Below are 20,806 nucleotides of genomic sequence, written 5' to 3' on the forward strand. Positions count from 1 at the left end.
AGACATCATGCAACCAACTATCAGCCAGAACATGTTACACCTGTGAGAAGACAGAACTTAAAAATAGGAAAGAAAAAGAAAACTAGAGAAAAAAAACAATGACATTTGTCCAAAAGAGATGTTTTGGGAAAAAAACATGAAAACAACACTGCTTTGTCTATCTAAAAAAAATTCTTATTTAATGCATAAGTTATGGAATCATAAAATCATGTCTCTCTCCTCTTTCTGTCTTTCTCTCTTGCCTTCATCAGCTGAGCATGTGTACCTCGTTTCCCGCATCTTCTGCTTTCCACCGCTACCAGCAGGTTTCTAAACATACATGACAGTTTGTGTATGTCTCAATGCCTTTCTCTCCCTCAGCTGAAATCAAAGGGTCTCTCTCCCAGATGTCACAGGTATGTAACACACTTGTTCGCACTGAGGCATCATTAGTTACTGGGACATCACAACAAAAATCACACGGTACCTTCTAATACCAAACAGTGAGAGGTAAGAAGCTCAAAATTCCCTCATTTCACTAATTAAAGCACAATTACTTCTCCCTCCTGTGCCAATTACAGCCGTATTGATGAAGACACCAGATGTGCCATCCTAATAATTAGCAAGGTAATATTACAGCTTTCGATGTGCTCACTAGGTTGCGGTTTCACCTGTGTAGAGCTGTGTGTAATGGTGACAGCCCGGTGCCACATTACACCAGGCTGCAAAATTGATGCGGCTGTCAGCTTCAATTAGAGACGTAATGTCTTGGATCAGGGGAGTGAGCTCGGCCCAGGTGCATCAGGGTCATTCGGAGGAAGTGTTGCGGCCTGGGCTGAAGAGCAGCGGCAGAGGGAGGACGAAAGGCGAGAAGGTGAGAGCTGGTGTGAGGAGGTCGGGAGCAAAGGAGGAAAAGTGAGTGACAAGTGAGGCTGGATGGTTTTGGGAGAAGTGCTTTTATACATATTCTATTAGGGTATTAAAAACAGCCTTGAAATGCCATAAATTTGAAATAACAAACTGAAATATTGCAAAATGTTTTACACTTGGCTGAGATTAAAGAAGTTGGCATATTTAAGGGGACACATCCTGCTTTCTGTGGTTTTATGTTATTTTTATACTGTTATAATGTCGCATATCTATGTTAAACATAATCAAAGGTCCAAATCTCAAGTTGAATGCAATATTATCTCTACTTTCTTTTTGTGATAACATCAGATCGTTCGCACATGCCCACAAATGACAGTCCATTCCATATTTTTTGTTGCTCAGGTTGTTCATGTTATACGTTCACATATTTCGAATTTGGGATTGAATTTGGGTTCAAACATGTACAGATGTATTTGAGAAGTTTCCATTTTGAGTAAAGAATAGGAAGTCCTACTGTTTTTGTTTGTTTACATCGTCTCCCAAGCTGCCAGGAATCTGCAGAGGGACAGCTTCTGGAAACAAGCCAATCAGAACAGAGTGGGCTCATTGAGAGGGGGGTCTTAAAGAGACAGAACAGCAGAGGATGAACTGTGGGGATGAATAAAGAGCCAGTATAATATAAATAAAGAGTTGAACTGTAGATCATGCAGAATAAAAATATAGATATGGAAATGTCCATGATACGTCCAAGAAAGATGAGATGTAATACCGGCTGATGGAAATATATTTGTTGAATACACTTTAACATTGTGGTACCTACTTATGCTTCTTCTACCGAACACAAATACATTAATGTCATGTCGCCAGTCACCATTACAGAATTCCACTTCACCAAAAAGCCCCAAAAATATAAAAATCAAAAGTGATGGTGTACATAAGCTCAATATTGTGCTTCAGTTCAGTGGTGCATTTCTCACCTCCCTCTCTAAAACACCACAAATGCCATTTTCAGTGAGAAGAACCATTAAAATGTAGCGGCGTACTCTATATGAGTTACATATTCATCATGAAATCTTTTTCACATCTTTTTGATTGTACTTGCATAAAGGTAGTTTGACAAACACACTTTGGTCCGTTTCACATTTTATTTGTCCAGAAATTTCAGAAACTTGTTTAAAATGTAGAACATTTTTATACTGACAATATGAGTGTCTATGAAACATGTGCAGTGCAATAAAGTCAGTCTGTATTTGAGCGTGTGTGTATGTATGTGTGTGTATGTGCGCTAACTGCATTCATGAATCCCCTGCTAGGCCAGGGTGTTGAGATTTAGTGCGGATGCAGATCTGACAAGACAGATTAATCTGAGGGAAAAAAGAAAAGGAAAAAAAAAACTGTCCTTCCTAATGTTTACACCCGCCGCGTGCCCAGATTAATTACAGACACACACAGAAAGTACACATCCAGGGACAATGTAGTCATTTGTCTCCCCGAACACACACACACACACACACAGACATTGTGACACACACACACGCTCAAGAAAAGATAGCACCATGCTAATGTGACATCTATTCTTGCCTCGGGGATGTGGATGAGATTATGTCCGTATGCGTATGTGTGGTGGTTGTATGGCAGGAAGTTCATTACTGCCTTACCGCTCAGTGTGAGGCCACAGAACGGCTCACCGGGACCTGAACAGCATGCTGGGAGCTCAGCCTGAGGGGAAATATCCTTAACAGCTGACATATAAGAAACCCATGAAAGCATTAATCTGAAAACAAATAATCTCAGAATGACTTAAACCTGCTGTTTCTGCTGTATATTGTTAACACTCTCTGTATTACTTAATATATTTGCCAAACCCTGGTACACCTGCAGATGAATAGTTTTGCTTAGATGACTTGAAATGATTAAATTCAAACAGCTTTGTTTTATAATTACTAAAACCCTAAGTATACTTCTGAAGCACGCCGAGTATCAGCACGCTGCATTAATCATGCACGTGATGATATGTGAAACTAATAAATATCCTGAGAAGTTATAACTCCATCTTCATGTTGCAGATTTATTATTTTCTGATTCTGATGTGTTAAAAAAAAAAAAAAAAAAAAGTGAACACCTCCTACATGTATATTTGAATTGGCTGTATAGTCGAGGTGGTGCTCTAGGATTATGTGTTGGAGAGCTGTTCTCCACTGGAGTCAGGTTGAGGTGTGTGTGTGTGTGTGTGTGTGTGTTTGTCTGATTGAGTGCTGGGCCAGAGTGCAGCGAGACACAGGTGTATTAAATTGGGTCAGCATTTTCATTTCCCAGGGTGAGCACACTGGCACACACAGACACACACTAACAGAATTGTGCTGTTTCAAAGTGAACCCTGGTACGAACACACTTGCGCATGTTATGCATAAAAATGCACATAAGCACGTACAGTATGTGCGCATGCACACACACATTAATGCTTCCCAGATAAGTAGGATTAGATGTTATTCTTGCATCTACACAAAGATTCTCAGGCACAAGAAGTAGGAGGGAAGTTGTTTTTTTGCCTCCTTTTGTGACTGTGTTTGTGTTTATGTATGAGTGTGTGGAAATAATGTTTACATGGCTGTCATGTCCAGGGTTTAAACCACAGGGGAGCCGGGTCAGAGGAAGGTCAACTCCCTTCAAAGAGGCCTGCGCTTCCTTGAAAGCGAGCAGAATTTGAACTTTGGGTGTTTGTGTATGCATGCTTTGGGGTGACCACCTTTCCTGGTGTTCACCTTTACATGACTGAAGTCTATTTTCAAATCATGAAAGCTCTCCTGTTACAGCAACATGAACACAGTGTAGCAGGGAAGCTTAACAAAAGGCACAGGAGATGTATTGGAAAATTTGCTGAAGGGGTGAAAAGCAGCGCAGAGTTAGCTTGTATGCTTTTAAACAGACAAGCCAGCAGTTTTACATTATGGTAGGGTTGGTTTTCATGCAACACGATTTATGAAGCATTTTAAATGTGAGTGTGAAGTGCAGGTGGTCTCAGGGTGTACCGAACCATTTAAATAACATACCCGACACCCCCGAAGCGAAACTACCTTAAAGTGCAATGTGAGCAACCGCCGCTAGATGCTGGCTCCAAAAAGTCCCTGGCTGCTATAGATTCCCATTTTAAAAGCATCCACTTATATTTCTTCCCTAGAAATTCAATTTTATGGTCTCAATCGCTAAATTCAGGCCCTTTAACATATGTATGTATGCATGTATTATATATTAATACATGTAAGTGTGCTGGTGGTATTTTGGAAATTATTTCTGCATTAATAAAATTTGAAGACTTACAGTAGGCATTGATGTCTGCTGTGCGGGTGATGATTGACAGCTGTGACAGTCTCCCGTCTCATACTTTCAGAGCTTCTGTTTAAACAGATTTTTCTCCAAACATGCAGTTCTACTGTGTTTGTGGTCAAGGAGTCACACTAACAGGACCCTCACAGGATGTGTTAATGTTAATTGATTATGATATCTGTCCTGTTAGCACAATTTAGTCCAACATTAACTAACATTAGCCCAAGTGTGCACCAGTTGATGTCGCCACGTGCCCCAATTTAGCGATTGAGACCCAGTAAGCAGGTTTTTCTCTTTGGTTCAAGGTAGCGGGGTGTTTCCAGAGCGTGAAAGGCAAGGATGTCACACCTCGCTACATCCATCTTTATATACAGTCTATGGCGCAAATGACAAATTAATTAGCTAATTAGCCTAACACATCTAATTGCTATGGTTCTGCTCCTGCCCAGCCTGCATATTTCAAAAAAAGGTCTCATTTTAGTAACATAAAGCAGCCCATGTGCATATTTAAAGTATGCGAGGGAAAAAATGTGAAGCAAAAAAAAGATGCAAACGTCTTTGGGCTCCACTAACACCTTAAAGGACCGGTGTGTAGGATTTAGTGGCATCTAGCAGTGAGGTTGCAGATTACAACCAACTGAATACTCCTCCCTCTCCCCTTCCAAGTGTGTGGGAGAACCTACGGTGGCTGCAAAACTCATGAAAAACACAAAGGGCCCTCTGTAGAGCTGTTTAGTTTGTCCGTCCCGGGCTACTAGATGGTAACCCCAGACCCGCAAAAGATCTTGCGAGTGATCATTTTAACCCAAACCATGATCTTTCCCTAACCCTCACCAAGTGTTTGTTGTTCCTAAACCTAACCAGACCTTAACCACAGTGTTGTCACATCATAAAACATCATTATTTTGTACAACACGCACAAGGAAGAAACACACAAATCTCGCGAGAGTTGCGCAAATCTAGGGTAACCATCTAGACATGACCCCGGCAGGCAAGGACAGAAAGAGACAGACCTGACAGATGCACACACACACCTGTGCTGACATCCTCTGTCAGCATTATGTGACACAGCAGGCCTGCAGTACTCACACCTGTCTAGATCACTCAAAACAGAAACAGCACAAAAACAGTGGGATAGCCTGCTACACTGGCGAGGAAGATTCATCATTTTGTCCAAGCTGGAGCGACATGACTGATGGGTCATGACGATTTGACTTCTTACAGTGACATCTGTGTGACGGCGTCGCTATGGACAGAGCAGGGAAATGTTATCAGATCTGTTAGATATGGATATGCAAAAGGATCGAAATAGTGTTAGGACTTTGGACTAGTGCTGGGACTTTATAATGAGATCATCTGAAAATGTCCGCCACCTACCCGAGCATATTATTTGTAGCTATCAAAGAGAATGAGCTTTTCTCGGAAAGATAGATACTTAGAGGACATAATCACCTGTACTTTACAATACCGAGTGATGAATTACAGATGAGTCAGACACAACTCAGTTACCTATTCCTGAAGGAGAAATACTCTCTTACCATAAAATAAATAAAACTGTTGCTCATCGCTGCACTGTCTGTCTTTCTGTCTCACTCTCTTATTGTTTCTAACACACACACACACACACACACACACACACACACACACACACACACACACACACACACACACACACACACAATCAGCTGCCAACACACAAAATCCAGCTGCTAGACTGTGTCACTGGGCACAGGTGCCCAAAGAACTATAGAGTTTCATTCATCGATCTGAGCTAGAAACCTGCAACAACTGTGCACTCTGCAACAACTGTCTCTCTCTCTCTCCCACACACACACACACACACACACGCAGTGAGAGAGAGAGAGAGAGAGAGAGAGAGAGAGAGAGAAACAGCTGCACTCTGATGAATGCCCTATATTCATTCCACAGGAAGCTGGTTCATCTGTCACTACTGATGCAACCCTTCCACTCTACCCATTTTAAAAAAAAAAACATACACATACACATACACACACAAGTTCTCTTTTTCTGATTAGACTCCCAGCTGGTCTCTGCGACAAATGCTCCTTTGATGCATCTTCCCGGGGGTCAAAGCCACCATCAGCAGCCCCCCACCCCCCCTCCCCCCCACTTCTCCGCTCTTTCTCGCTCCCTGCTTCCTGCATGACATTAAAGTCACTTCCAGCAGTCCCAGCAGTCCCCCCCTCGTGAACCGTTACTCCCCACCGTCCTATTCTGCGGCTCTGTCCTCCAGCAAGAGGATGAGAGAATGGAGAGAAGCTGAGAAAAAAAGATTTGTCCCTGGCGTTGGATATTTTCCTGCAGAGTTGCCAGCTTGAGCCGTAATGAGACGTCCACTTCAAAGTCTTTTTTTTTTTTTTTGTAGCACTGCTTCAGACAAAGGACTTCGGCTGGTGATTGTGAATAAGATGTAACTACTCCACTCTCACAATGTGACAACAGTTGTCTGGCTTTCATCTCCTCACAGGTCATAAGTTATCAGGTGGCCGTACAGTAGTTGTTGTATATGCTACACTGGTACAAATGGGGAAAAAACTGCAGCACTGACTCATCAGTTTGACAAGGATGTGATAATCACCCAGTGAAAAGGCAGGTCGCAGTAAATGTCTTCCAGAGGAATCCATTTATTTTCGTGCAAGTTTAGGAATTCTGTTGCTTCTTTCAGCACATTTACATACACGTGACTCCCCCCAGTATACCAGAGTTGACTTGATGCGTTTGATAATGAGGGTGAAGTCTGAGAGGATGCGCTGTAGCCTACAGCAAACTTCATATACTGACAGCACAAAATAAGGAGAGGAAAAATGGAGGGACTCTGGAGTTTGTTTTCCACATTGATGAATTTCATTTTCCACCTGCATCTGTCATGAGCTGATTGTGTACAGAGACACCACTTTGTATCCAGTTGGCATGTGTGCAGATTTAAAATGCAGAACAGAGCCCAGATAAGCACACATACCTCTAGTCATTATGTTAATGGGATTACGCTTCTGGTTCCAGCCTTAATTTGACAAAGATGGTGTAAAAATGACAGCAGCAACAGTTGAGATTTGCAAGTCTACACATCTGTTGATGCATCTCCTAATTATTAGAAGCCATTGACGAGATTTTATTTGGACACTAACCCACCAGTTTGACACAACTATGTGTGTCAGATATGTATTTTTTGAATGTAGGATATTTGAGACTGACTCATCAATTCAAGCATGCAGGCGGAGGCCTGAAGCATTTAATTCTCCAGTATCTGAGTCTCATTTCTTTAAAAAAAAGAAAAAAGAAAAACCCTAAGCACTTGCACCACACCTCTCTAAACACATTTATGGTTTTATTAGGTTTATTTGGACATTTCCTTTTGAATTTTAATGCACTTCATTGTGAAAGCATCTGCAAAACAGATGTAATGTATACATATGACATTTAATGACCGAAATATTGCTGTTTATACACTTATAAACCCTACAGTATGTGGCTCATCCAGTACAACACACAGCTTTTAGTGAGAGGCTCTGACCTCTGTGATGAGTTCACTGTGCGCAGCTGCGTGCACTGACATGCTGACGCATAAATGTGTAAATTAGCCTTTATTAAAATAGATCCATCAGTGTTCAGTTTGCAGTTAGAAGCATCGACTTTTAACCTGATGCCACACTACTCCATGTCATCTGTCATGCATGGTTGCTGGAGGTGCAAAACGACAGGCTGGAGTGAAATGCTGAGTACTTATGTGCCAGTTGTTCCTGAGGCCAGACGTTTAAAAATTCAGTTTAAACACCAGAACGACTTCAGCCAGAAATGGATTTCACCGCTAAATACCATCTCAAGAGAGAAAGCTTTAGCTGTGACCCTCACAGAAGGTCAACATTTCACCAACATCACACTTAAATCCAAGAGAGGGCTTGATCTCACTTTGAGAGCTTACACAGTTATTTTGATAATGTTGAACTTTCACATTTTATTTTCTGCAAATGCGCCGCACCTACCTTTAAAATGCCCAAAGTCAGAGCAAATCCAAAGACATGATGTCACCGATAAAGAAGCAGAGCTCAGAAGCAAGGACCAGTCCATGTAGAGCAGTCAGAGGGAAGCTTGTAAATATGGTTCTTTATTGCACACATGACATTTGTTTTCCTTTTTTTTTTTTTGGTGTGAGCAACAAAAACTGGCATTACATATTTGATACCCTATTCAAAATTCTCAGTCTAACCCTCTATAAAAACAAGGTAACACAAAACAAAATAAAGGCCACTTCACATAAAAACTTACAACTCCACAAAAAAGAAAAAAATCTCACAGATTTTAGTGCACCACTATGGATGAGGAACTTACAGTATATATCATAATAGTATAATTTTAGTAAAAAATGTATTATACTTTTTTTTTATGCATGTTTATCACAGTCAAAAATAAAGAAAAAAAAAAACACAAAAAAATCCAGTGGGGCTAAAAATGTTTCATTCTGTGTTTTTGTAGCATTTGCCCTTTAACCACCTGAGTGCTACATCACTGAGACCAATACTGATTGGTTAACCTGCCGTTTAACTCATTGGAGGAATGTTTGTTAAACAGAACAGAAGAAAAAATAAAAGATTGACAGGTGAAAAGGCAGTTAGTAGATAAATACACTGAATGCCCTGCGACAGATTTGGAAAGAACTGAGAACTCGGCCAGAGATGGCAGCAGTATGCAAACAGTCGTTTACGGCATACTGTGGTCCAATCAGAGAGAGAAAAAAATAAGTTCTCAGTGAATCAAATCGAAAACAGGACCCATTAAGCCAAAGTTTAATGGAGGGAAACATCTGTGACCAAATTCCTCATTTGTGGTCAAACTTTCCCAGTTTATATTTCAAAGTGATTTAAAAAAAAAAAAAAAAAAAAAAAAAAAAAAAAAAGCGTGGGCATTTAGTTGTGTTTTTTTGTGCTCAACAAAAAAGCTTTTGGCGAGATAAAGGGAGACAGAATGACAAATTGGCACTTGAATGATAAAGTACAAAAATATATTATTTTCCAATCTTAGGGAAAAAAAGGCACTTTTTAAACTCACAAATGCTATACTTTAGGCAGTGTTTGTAATACATTGTGCTCCAGAAGAATAACTTGCCACTTAACGTCTTTTTTTTTTTTCTTTTTTTTCTTTTCTATCGGCTTGGTGTTTTGAGGCGAGCCGCTGAAAACCTCTGTGACATATAAAAAGGCAAGACTCGTGACAGCATAAAAACAGATCTGCTGCTAATGGACGGATTTTTAGCTCAAGTTGCTCATTACGGTACAGAAGAGCCAATCCTACATTAATAAATAAAAAAAGCTTATGGCTGACAACACTAAATGTATAAAAGCGTAGTTACTGAAAAGGGGGGGAAAAACAACTTGGGCTGGCTGCCAGTAATCCAGTCTCTGTCTCTACTTGCTGGTGTACAAGCAGGTGTTATTAATATTTCAGTTAATTTCAGAGAGGAGACAAATGTTAAATTTCATGTTAGACACTTTAAATCCTTGTTCTGTGCTTGCTGGGACATTAAGAGAATTGGAACAGTTAAGGCCAAGTCGTTTTTGTTGTGCAGATTAAAAAAAATTAAAAAAAAAAAAAAATCTGTAGGCATCACTCAGTGGGTTAAAGTAATAATCAGGATTAATGAAGTTAATCTTTTGCTTGTGTGTCAGTGTCAATACCTTGAATTAGTGAAGGAGGAAGAAAGCTGAATAGAGAGAAGAGAGCTGAGTGAACCCAGGGACGAGAGCACTGACACAGCAGTAGAATGAACAACACACACTGGCAGTGTTTCAGACAAAACCCTCCACCCCCCAACCCCCCCTTCCCCTTCAAAAAAACAATAAATACTAGCTAGCTGAAAGCCATATCAGCATTTTACACTGGAAGGAATAGTAAGGTTGATCCCAAAGTACTTCATATTGGCATGGTGTACTGGTGTGTGTCTAAGCATTATGGATGCTCCCAAATGGCCCAGTATTAGCTGTTATATCAATAAGCTGAATGGGGGGAAAGTGTTCACCAAACAGACAACAGCTGGTGATAACTGTAATGCTGCTATCCAGGCATAACAAGCCGTGGAAAAGCAATAGAGAAAGAAAAAAAAAAAAAAGAAAGACTGGGGACAGCTTTAGACTATCACAACTGTGTCCTATAAATTTGTTGTAAATTACTCCCTACGTCTACAATGTGTGGCGATGATGAGATGTTCTGCTCTATATAATTCACAGTAAAATTAATCCTTTTGAGATGACTAATACGCAGCATTTTTGCAAAGATCCCGAACGATTAGAGAAAGAGGATATCTGTGGGAAATGTTGTATCTTCAGGGATTTTTTTTTTTTTTTTTAGACTCTATGAGAGTTGTAACCTTTGTGTACAGACAAATCGTACTCGAATCAGGAAAGTGTGCTTTGTTCAAGGAGAGAACAACTGACCAGGAAGTTAATCAGTGACCTCAAGTAACGTGCAGCTTACACCCCGACACTACGACACTCCCTGCCGTCTCGCAGGTTCGGTGACACAGAAGGACAGGACGACTAACAAGAGAGTTGTCTCTGAGCAGAGACGATGAGACACAGCAGCGGTGTTGGAACGGAGCGGGGAGGGCAAGTATGAAGAGTGTCAGCAGATTTCTCCAGCACAAGAGGTGAGAATGCGTGAGCGGGAGTGAGGGACGCTTATCAACTCGTGCAGTTTCCAGTTAGGTTGTGTGTGTGTATGTGTGTGTGTGTTGTGTGATTGTATGTAGAGCTGTGTGTATATGTGTGTGTGTGTCTTTATGTAGTGTGTGTGTGTCAATCAGTCAGTGTAAGTGGTGGCCAGACACCAGTTTTAATTGTGTTAGTCCGTGAACCAGACCAAGGTAATACATTCATGAAACTGGTTAAAAACACAAGACAAAATATCAGCAAGTTAGTAAAATTCTTACTAAGAATGTTTTATTAAAATAAATGCCAAGAGGTTAATAAGAAAAATAACAGCATACACCATGAAAACTAAATGCAAGCATGTAAAAATACTTATGACAAGAAAACTAATAAAGTAGCTAATGAGTTAAACAAGCTGGGAATTGGCAAGAAAACAAAACAAAATATAACAGGGAAAAGGCAACACTCCCCACAAGAGACAGTTTTCAAGATGTAAAAGAGAAGGGGGGAGGAAGAGAGGGCTGTTTAGGGGGGGAAAAAAAGTTGCAGTGGGTTTCATTTAAAAAAAAAAAAAAAAAAAAAAAAAAAAAAAGCACTCAGAAACATGATTAATATACATATAAAATGAGATTAGAAAAATACATTATAAACCTGTAACAATGGCTGTTAATTACATTATCATACATGTAGTAGGCAGGCCAGAGAGAATACGGTAGGTATAGAGTTAACCTTTCACCTGATGGACTTTATCCAGCCTTTCACAATGACACAGCAAGTTGTAACATTGCAGAGGGAATTTTCTTAATACTGTCAAATGCTGAATACCCATCACTTGCTCCACTTTAATATTGCATTTCAATTTAAAATAATAACACTGAAAAAGAAAAATTCATTGACCTTTCGGTGTAACAGCATGATGAAAAGAGCTATAAATAGAAAAACAAACTGCCAAGGGTAATATCGGGATCTATGAATTCCTCAGTTCAATATTATGAGTTTTACCTTCCAGCGATAAACTGTCTGTTGTTTCAATAACTGAAAACTATTTGGCTGTGAAATAGAGTTGCTCGTTTCATTATTCAGCGCTTCTCTTGTCCATTGTAAATCTCCTGATTGTATCGATAGTTTGCTTTATTGTCAAATTGACATTGAGAGATATTGACATGGACTGGATGCTTTCAGTTTGCAGCTGTTGAAACAAGCAGGCGTAACGCCAACGGGAATGACCTCCCATTTCATATCCATCCCCTTGAATATTATGTATTTTTCTCAGCTCATGATCAAAACATGTTCTGGCAGACTACTGCATTGCTATTGGCAGTTCAATTTGTTCTAGGAAGTTAGTCACAGTCACCAAAATAAATCCAAAAGACAATATTTCATATGATCATTTAAAATCTAAATAAAAAGAGAACGAAACCTGCTCATACAGCAGAGTAAAGGGCCATCAAGTAAAAGAAAAAAATAAAATCATTTCAGGAAGACAAAACCATGGCACATATTTAGCTGGTCAAAAACGACTGCTATTCTTTTTGCATAGAGTAACTTCGGTAACGCCACTATATGGTGGGAGCTACCCTGCTCAACTATTCAGAGCGTGTAACACTAGCCATTCCTCTCTGCGCCATCTTGGTGGGTGCTGGATATTACTGAACACAACTGGAATACTCAGAAAACAGAAACCACTGTTGATAAGGCACTTTGATTTGATCCTTTTAAAAACTCTCTGGGCGTCTTGTCTCGCTCTCGTCCTCGCCATCGTTCTAAGGGTTATGACTGTTTTGGTCTTCATCTTCCGTTCTAATCATATCCAGGGTAACAGCACTTTTCCTCACCCACTCGGTTTTTCTGTTTTCCCCTATACTGTTTTAAACTTTTTTTTTTATTATTTTTATTTTTTTTTCATCAGATTTTGTATCTGCAAGTAAAGTATCAAAAGCTAAAATTGCCAAAAATAGATTTTTAATTTTTTTCTCTTCTCCAGCACCCTGTAAAATTATCTATTTTTTGTTCTCTTCTGTATTTGTATATGCAATGACAGATATCTACATTTTTATATATTTATATATATATATTTATATATATATAAGACGTATGTATAAAGCAATTTGAACAGGCAGGCATGGCTTTCACATCCTATTTTTTTCTTGAGAGTTAAACAAAAGAGTGTGGGCTCAGGAGCTAGACTACCATCACAGGGAGGTGTGACACATTGTGGATGCGCTTTTGGGTGGTTTGTCAAGTGTTAAAAAAAAATAAAAAATGAACGTTTCATCACTAAAATAATTAAAACTCAAAAAATAATTAGTCTAATTTGCAAGAAGGCTCAGATTATGCCCACCTGACATCCCGACTGATGTAACATTTCAAACCGGGGTTAAAAATAAAAAAAAAAACACATGAAACAGATATTGGCCAAATATTGAGATGCAAAAAAATGAAAAATAAAACAAAATAAACACTCTTTTGGCAATGTGGCTGATGAAACAACTTAATATAGAAGCCAGGTATCTAGACGCATGTATATACAGAACTTCAAAGTGCCCTTCCCCCTAGCAATGTACTGTAAATGAGTCGGTTGTTTTAGTGTTAATTGCCTGCTTTCATTTCCTCAGAAAAAAAAAAAAAAAAAAAAAAAGAGCATTAATGAGTCAAAAATCATCTAAACTGACTGGCTGTCTGTTCCAGCTGAAGGCAGGCACCACAAATTCACACCCTTCCAAACTCTAAAAATCACAAAGTGAGCCCTCTGTGAGACAGATGCATAATTGCAGATATATAATTCATTGGAAAACCCTTTGGCTAAATATGCACACTTGATACTTTTTTTTTTTTTGTCTTTTCGATCACAGCTCAGCTAACTCATTGAGATATTTTTTTTTTTTTCTAAATACATCAGGCACTGTATAATGGATGTAGTGTGGATGGGGGCGTAGCAATGGTCAGTAGCTTATAAGCACTGCTCCAATGTCCCCAAAGCCTCAGCACACCCTACTTTCATTGTAGTAGTAATTAAAAAAAAACAACACACACACAAACCCATCATCCCAAATTATGACCTTCCCATTTTGCCCTTCATCATTTCTTAGTTTCAGCAGCCTGCGTCAAACATAAGATTGCGTTTTGTTTTTCCAGAGATAACCACCTGCCTTATTTTGGCTAGTCAATTTAAGCAAAGCTAATTAGTCAAATATGAACAGAGAAGCTAAAATCAAGTGGAGAAAATGACTCAAAAGTAAAGCAAAACAAAACAAAAACAAAAAAACAAGACAGAAGAAAAAAAAAACAAAACAACACATAAATCATAAAAAGCTTCTTTTGCAATCATTTCAGCCATGCTTTTTTAAAAAACAGACAGAAAGCTGTTTGAGGGGCACACCCAGAATGTGTCAGCTCATAATTACATCTTAGAGCTCAACAACTGCACTACATGTGAAAAATGAGAGAAATTAAACAAGTTAATGTGAGTGTATGTTCTCTTTCCTTCTATTTCTTTTTCTCTCCCAATAGGTGGGTGTTGGAACAGGGTGGGAGCAGTTAGGGGGCTTTAAGTATTTCTTTTGGATGGGGGAGGAGGGTGGTGCACATTTCAACGGGATTATGTCATATCTCTGAAACCAAATGGTTTGCGTCAAATAGATATTGACCTTTGTTTGATTCGTACATGTGAGGTCACCAAATCAGAGCGATTTAAGGAGGGCGGGTGGGGTCTTTATTGCTATATAATTCAGTGCAGATTTATGAGTAATACCACAAACATCCACCCAGTATATGATTCATGAAGAAAAAGAAAGAGAAAGAATGGGAATTAAACTCAATGAACAGAGGGAAAAAATGAATATTACACAACTTTGTTGGGTTTTGTTGTGTTTCTGTGAAGATTCTGCGTTGGTTTCTATTTTTTGTCAGAACGTGTTAGGGTAACTGTACGGGCAGGCGCCTCTCTCTCTCTCACTTGCGTCCGAGAGGCTAGCAAAAGGCAATTACCAGTTAACTGATCAGCAGGCAGGCTTGGGGCGGCTCGTCATTGGGTGAAGAGTTCAGAGGTCAGAAGGTCATGTGTTAGTTGCCGGTGGCGGCTAGGTGGTTAGAAACAAAAACAAAACAAACAGAAAAAAAAGATAGAAAGGATATTAGTGTCAGCAAGAAGAGACTGGAATGACATCATTTTAACAATAAAATGAATGCAATCTCTTATGTCGCCCCCTGCTCCTAATTCCCCTGCCAATATGAGATGAACCCAGCTAATCTCATTATAAATCATGACGCGGTCACATCATGATCCCAAGTACTACTAAGCCCCCACCCTGAATCAGGTAGCTTGGTGGTTTTATTTAAAGCGCACATTGCCCCCAAAACCAAAAAAAAAAAAAAAAACAGAAGCAAAGAGAGGTCGGACAGACAAACAAAATAACAAAAAATCTAGTGTTTTAGTGTCTGTCAAGTTGGAGTGCAAGTTACAAACAGTGTGATTAGTGGTAAGGAGACTTACGAATAGCTAATGTTATGTGAGAGATAACTTGTGACTAGTGTTAAATGTGCAATGAATAGATGAATCGATGTTTTCCGATTCTTTCTCTTTATTTAGCAGTATAGTTTTATATAATATAAATATACACAAGAACCATAAATACATTTGATATAAAATGCTCAAATATAAAATGACAGTACCTCATGTACAACTGAAATATTAAAAATGTATTTTAGCTTTATTTCAATATTTGCAATACACTGGAGAGAATGCAAGCTACCTCAGCTTATGTCTGTGCGTGTCTATCTTCCATAGAAAAATAAAAATCCAAAATAAATTTAAATTTCAAGGTGAAATGGTGCCTGGTAGCAGCATGGCTACTTGTCTTCCGCCTGCTAGGGCTCTCAGATACAGTATAGAAATGCTTCTCCTTTTTTCTTTGCTCCTTATGAGCTGAGGAGATGAATCATGTATGGGAACAAGCCTGCCCCATTTTAGGCTATAATCTCACGTCAGAGGAATGTCATTTAACACCATCAACACTACCTGCAAGTACTACCTGTCCTGGGTTCACAGCTGCATAAACCAAAAGCTGTTTTTGCCTGAGCTTCGAAATATACACAGCCTACGTATACTGTATATGTTAAGTACTAAATGTAAACAAAATGTGCATACCACAATCAACCATTTAGCTGGTGTGTGGATGTATGGGGTAGGAAAGGTGGTGGGGGGAGAGGAAAAAAAAAAAAAAATACAATAAAGACAATATACAAATTCCCAACTAAGGCATTGAGGCATTAATAGGCATAATAATCATTGAAATGCATCAGTCAATAGCAGAGAGTAGCTAAGAGACTAAACTGACCTCTGTCAGCGGTCACAATCCTTTGGTAAGGATGGACCCGCGTGTCATGCCGTCTCACTTTAGTAGCCATTGCACCTAGATTGTAACAGGTCCACAAGGTTAGAAACCATTCACTTTGAACAGGGGAAAAAACAGTCATCTTTTACAGTAATAACATTCACATTTTTAACCATTGTCATTATAATGCTTGGATTATACAACAATACACAGAATAGCAACATAATACAGATTATAGTACATATACACACCACACATCTTTTTTTTTTTTTTAATGTGTAGAAAAATGCAGTAGAAAAAATAATAACAACACCTTTTTGGAGTTTTTACTTGGTATTTAAAAATGCATAACTTAAGTAATAAAATTCCACAGTGCTCAGAGTTATATGGAGGCTGTCTGGAAAATATTATGTGATTCTTCCTGTGGGATCCGGAGGGGGACTGAGAGAAATTTGTCTCTTTATTTTGAAAGGTGGGAAAATCCAATACAGCTCTGATGGTAATTGAATAGTGCCAGACACCACCTGCCTCTCCCTTCTCTCTTTCATTTTCTCTTTCACCATTTCTCTCCAGGTCAATCTGCTCGCTGGCAGCAGACGCTGTCATTTCTCCTCCTATATTTGTCACAACTGATTTCTTCCTCCTCGCAGTGGCTGACACTGCCTCGTATAAGCATACATGACACAAACAAACTGTTTTGCGTGTCACTGTATGTTCAAGTATTACAAAAATGTGACGCGTGCAGGAATTGAGAAATAAAAAATAAAAAGCCTTCCCAAAGGTACAGAGGACATCTGAAGTAAGTTCTAACTTTCAACAAAGATTTTGTTGTGGCATTGTCAAGTTAAGAGCAAGTTTTGGCTGATGACTATGCGGCCACCTACACTACTCTGAAGCAGCAGATGGCTTAACATTTCCTTACTCTCAGTGAAGCCAATGGCGGCTAGATATAGTAGCGCAGGCAGCCAAGCTGAGTGCATGAGAGTGTGTGTGAGTATAAGGAGTGAGTGTGTTCCACAGGGCCCTGTGTTGCTGAAGGCACCAATCGATAGTGTGAGTAAATAAAATGCACTAAGCTGGTGTAACCCTGCAAGTTAAAGAGAGAAAAGCCAGTCAGCTGCCCCTGTCTGTTCTACACATGAGTCCCAGAGGCACCTCAAATACACAGGTCAGCTAAAATCACACTTGTGTCTGCTGCTGCCAAAAGATGACAACATTTAAGGAGCACTGTGTCAAATTAAAGCTGGACAGCTACTGACAAAGGCATCTTCTGTCTTCATATGTGAAACAGCTTTGCTTTTGTTCGCTATAGCCTCAATACGACATATGGCGTTCGTATCAGACTCTATTTCTTTAATAGATGTTCACTTGTCTCTTTGGTAGCAGATGCGGTGAGCTTAAAGCACCATTGAGAATGAATATAATATATACACCCACATATTGAACTGTACTCCTGACAGAGAAACTGAGAGGAACGTCAGGTATTAGCACACAGCCCAAGTTCAAGAGGGGTGAATCTAAGACAATGGAGAAAGGGGAAGGCGAAGAAAAAAAAAAGGGAAGACTGGAGGAATTTAATGAACATCCCCAGTGGGAGTGAGCGAGGGACTATCTACAGGCATCAAGGCCTGCCTGCAGAGAACAGCACAGAGAAATGATTTCAAAAGCTGTAGAAATCTGAGGGGATCTGCCGCCAGACTGAATATGCCTCCAGGCCAGTGCATGAAAAGGTTAGAGAGCAGGCTGCGAGTATGTGAGCGTGTTTCTGTCAGTGTGCCTCATTTCAGACTGAGGCAAGTCCTCCTATATAAACCTTGCAGAAAAGAGGCAGTGTAAACCTGGGAGCAAAACTGTTTGGCAAGAGTGTTAAGTAAAACAGTAAAGTAACCTTAGTCTAAATTATAAAGAGAACTTTGAAAGAGCCTAGCCTTCACAAGGTAATTTCTGCCCCCCTTTTGCCATTTTATTAAAATGTCCATATCAGCCACACAGTTGGTCATCCCATTATCAAGAGCTTCACCAGCACATCCACCCTGTGAGTTTGTCTGTTTTGATCCTCAGGTGGACACGACATATTTACCTTTCAACAAGTCCTGACTGTGGCTCATGGAAGCCGCGTCCAGCACCCCAGCTCCGGGGTAAAACAAGCTGCCCTCATGTCCAGGCTGGCTAAAGTTGGCCGCTGTACCTGCTGCACCCATGCTTCCCCAGGCTCTCTTACCTAGAACCCCACTGTGCTCGATGGGGTACTCCAGCAGGGAGGTGGGTGCCAGGGCGTAAGGGTACTCGTAAGGGGTGGTGTAGATAAGCCCGCCATCCGGTGTGGGAGGCACCAGGGTGGGGGTGCCATTGGGCAGCATGGCAGCCATCTGAGTGGGCCGGATGAGGTTCATGATGGGGGCCCCAGCTGGTGTTGGGGGCCGGAGTGCCGGGGGAGGCAACACCTGACCTGTGGGGGCCGCTATGAGACGGGGGCCCTGAGCGGCTGCTGCCGCTGCTGCAAGAGAAAACGCAAGGGTGGCTGCCATAAGCAAGAGAGCGAAGGACAGGAGAGAGAAAGAGGACAAAAGACAAAAGTATAGTGCGTTTGATCATAATCACAGATGAACAGTGAAGGGTGAAAATATGAAAGGAGGAAAAAAAGGTGGCAGGGAGAGAGGGGAGAGAAGAGGGGCAAAAGGGAAAATTAGTCCATGCAATGATCATGGTGGTGCACCACAAAAGCCACAATCTGTTGCAAATAAAAAGTCAACAGAGCAAAACAAAAATAAAAACAACCCCTCACACCAAAACACAAGAAGCACAAAATGCTGCTGTCATCCCAATGCATTCAAAGCATACCAATCACCACAGCAGCTATACATTCATCTACTGGAAATGGCATTAAGTGAGGTAAACAATGCACACACCAACAGAAATGGAGCTGTTGACTGGAGGTAGAGGAGAGGCACAAAGTTTCACAAAGGCTGATTAGGACCTGAGGAATGATGTGAAGATTATCGAGTACGATGCTTAAGTTCACCTAAGTTCTTTGGGATTTTAAGAATGTTGATCCTCTACACGGTCAGCAGTCCATTTAGGTTGTATTACATACAAAGGAACAAAATCATTTTTCAAGCGGTGCTACATTAGCATGTGCTATGATCGATGTCACAAAAGCTTACCCAAAGGCAAGTCAATCAAATCAAGCGCTATTGTTACTATCGTTAAGTGTTGGGCCCGTTCATCGTGGCAACAATTTGAGCGGATGATAAATATGTTAATCTAACAGCCAAATGAATCACTTTGAGTTTCATTGAATGATTTTGAATACAATTATATGGAAGAATTTATTATAGGTTAGTTTTCAAATTAATTTCTGAATGATATTTAAGAATCCAAGGGTTCAAGTGAAAAAAAAAGTTCTAAATGCATAAAATGTTTGGTCTTTATATGATTTTATTTATATCCAAATCACATATGTAATTATGCACGTAGAAATCACACTCAAGGCGGTGATAAAGGAGCAAACACTGTAGATGTGTGAACTAGTGATTAACATGCAGAGTTGAGCAGGTGGGCTCCAGCAGTGCGCTGAAAGTTAAGAGTCCGCCAAGAGCAAGTGATATAGAGCGATCGCATGTGGATTGCAGGGGAAAGGATGGACGCAGGGATGGATGAAGAGGAAAGAAATATGGAGAAGAACGAAATGGAGGTTCTCCTACTCATGGTCGGGTAGGTAAACATGAATTGTTTGGACAGCTTGAGAGAGAGAGGTCTGCTACTGGTCAAAGATAATATGATGGTATGTACACAGGAGATCTGACTACACATTAATTTCATGAGAGTAAACAGTATTAGTTAATGAGAAATAGAGAAATCATATATAATAAATGTGGTTTATGCAGTTAAAAGATTTGTTCTGTATGGTGTGGAATAGATGGGTTTATGTTTGTGTTTATGTTTATGGCAGCTTACGTGTTTTGATGTTGTTGTCTCTGTATGTCCCATTGAGAATCGCCAACTCCATCAGCTGCATTTTCTTCAAATTGTCTTCTCCCTCCGCCTGGGAAAAAAAACAACAAAAAAAAGACATTTTAATATCACACACCACACATTAATTCCACACAAGCTGAGGCCCCTTTACAGGCCAACTGAAACAATCCGCATGACGACCATTTCGCCAAACTACATGTCTGGGTGTTGTTAAAAAAGCTACAGTGGGGCAGCTAAATTATTTGGAAATGACATGTCATCTGTTCTCCACAAGCACTGGTTGGAATGGCTTAGGGGAAACTGAGATGGTGATAAGCTGAAGTGCTGTTGTCATGGCAGAGTGCCTTGTTCCTAAAATGCTGACAGAGACATGTGTCATAAGTGTGGGAATGCATATTCATAATCCATATCACAATGATAATTACTGTAATTTTCTTTGCTTCCTTGTGCGCAATCAAATGCGCAATAACCGCCCTGGCTAATGTCAGTCCTGTCAATTAATGTTTGGATAAATAAATACAAAAGCAGCAGCCACTGTCATTATCACCAAATTAGGGGACTGAAATTATTCACGGAAAGCAATTAAGATAGCACCCCTCCTCCCACTCACACCCACCCAATCCTCCCCCGTTCCCCCCCCCCCCCCCCCCCCCCCCCCCCAACTCC

At 40.2% G+C, this 20,806-nt stretch overlaps 1 protein-coding gene across 5 annotated transcripts in view; it reads right to left on the reverse strand.

The window, feature by feature from the left end:
* Window positions 1-8,275: 8,275 nt before the first annotated feature.
* The window catches only part of qkia (QKI, KH domain containing, RNA binding a), an 84,359-nt gene continuing 71,828 nt past the window's right edge, over window positions 8,276-20,806 (reverse strand). Inside the window, exons 5-8 of one of the 5 annotated variants that reach the window (XM_044373992.1) lie at window positions 20,123-20,210; window positions 18,246-18,686; window positions 16,169-16,243; window positions 8,276-14,911 (exon numbers count right to left, since the gene is read on the reverse strand). In XM_044373992.1, the coding sequence (XP_044229927.1) occupies window positions 14,895-14,911; window positions 16,169-16,243; window positions 18,246-18,686; window positions 20,123-20,210 (621 nt within the window). In that variant the 3' untranslated portion in view covers window positions 8,276-14,894. Of the gene's footprint in view, window positions 14,912-15,520; window positions 16,244-18,245; window positions 18,687-20,122; window positions 20,211-20,806 lie in introns of those variants that run through there. The other 4 variants (XM_044373995.1, XM_044373993.1, XM_044373994.1 and 1 more) reach the window with 4 other exon arrangements.

Source organism: Thunnus albacares, chromosome 15 (assembly GCF_914725855.1).
Source record: "Thunnus albacares chromosome 15, fThuAlb1.1, whole genome shotgun sequence".
Lineage (NCBI taxonomy): Eukaryota > Metazoa > Chordata > Actinopteri > Scombriformes > Scombridae > Thunnus > Thunnus albacares.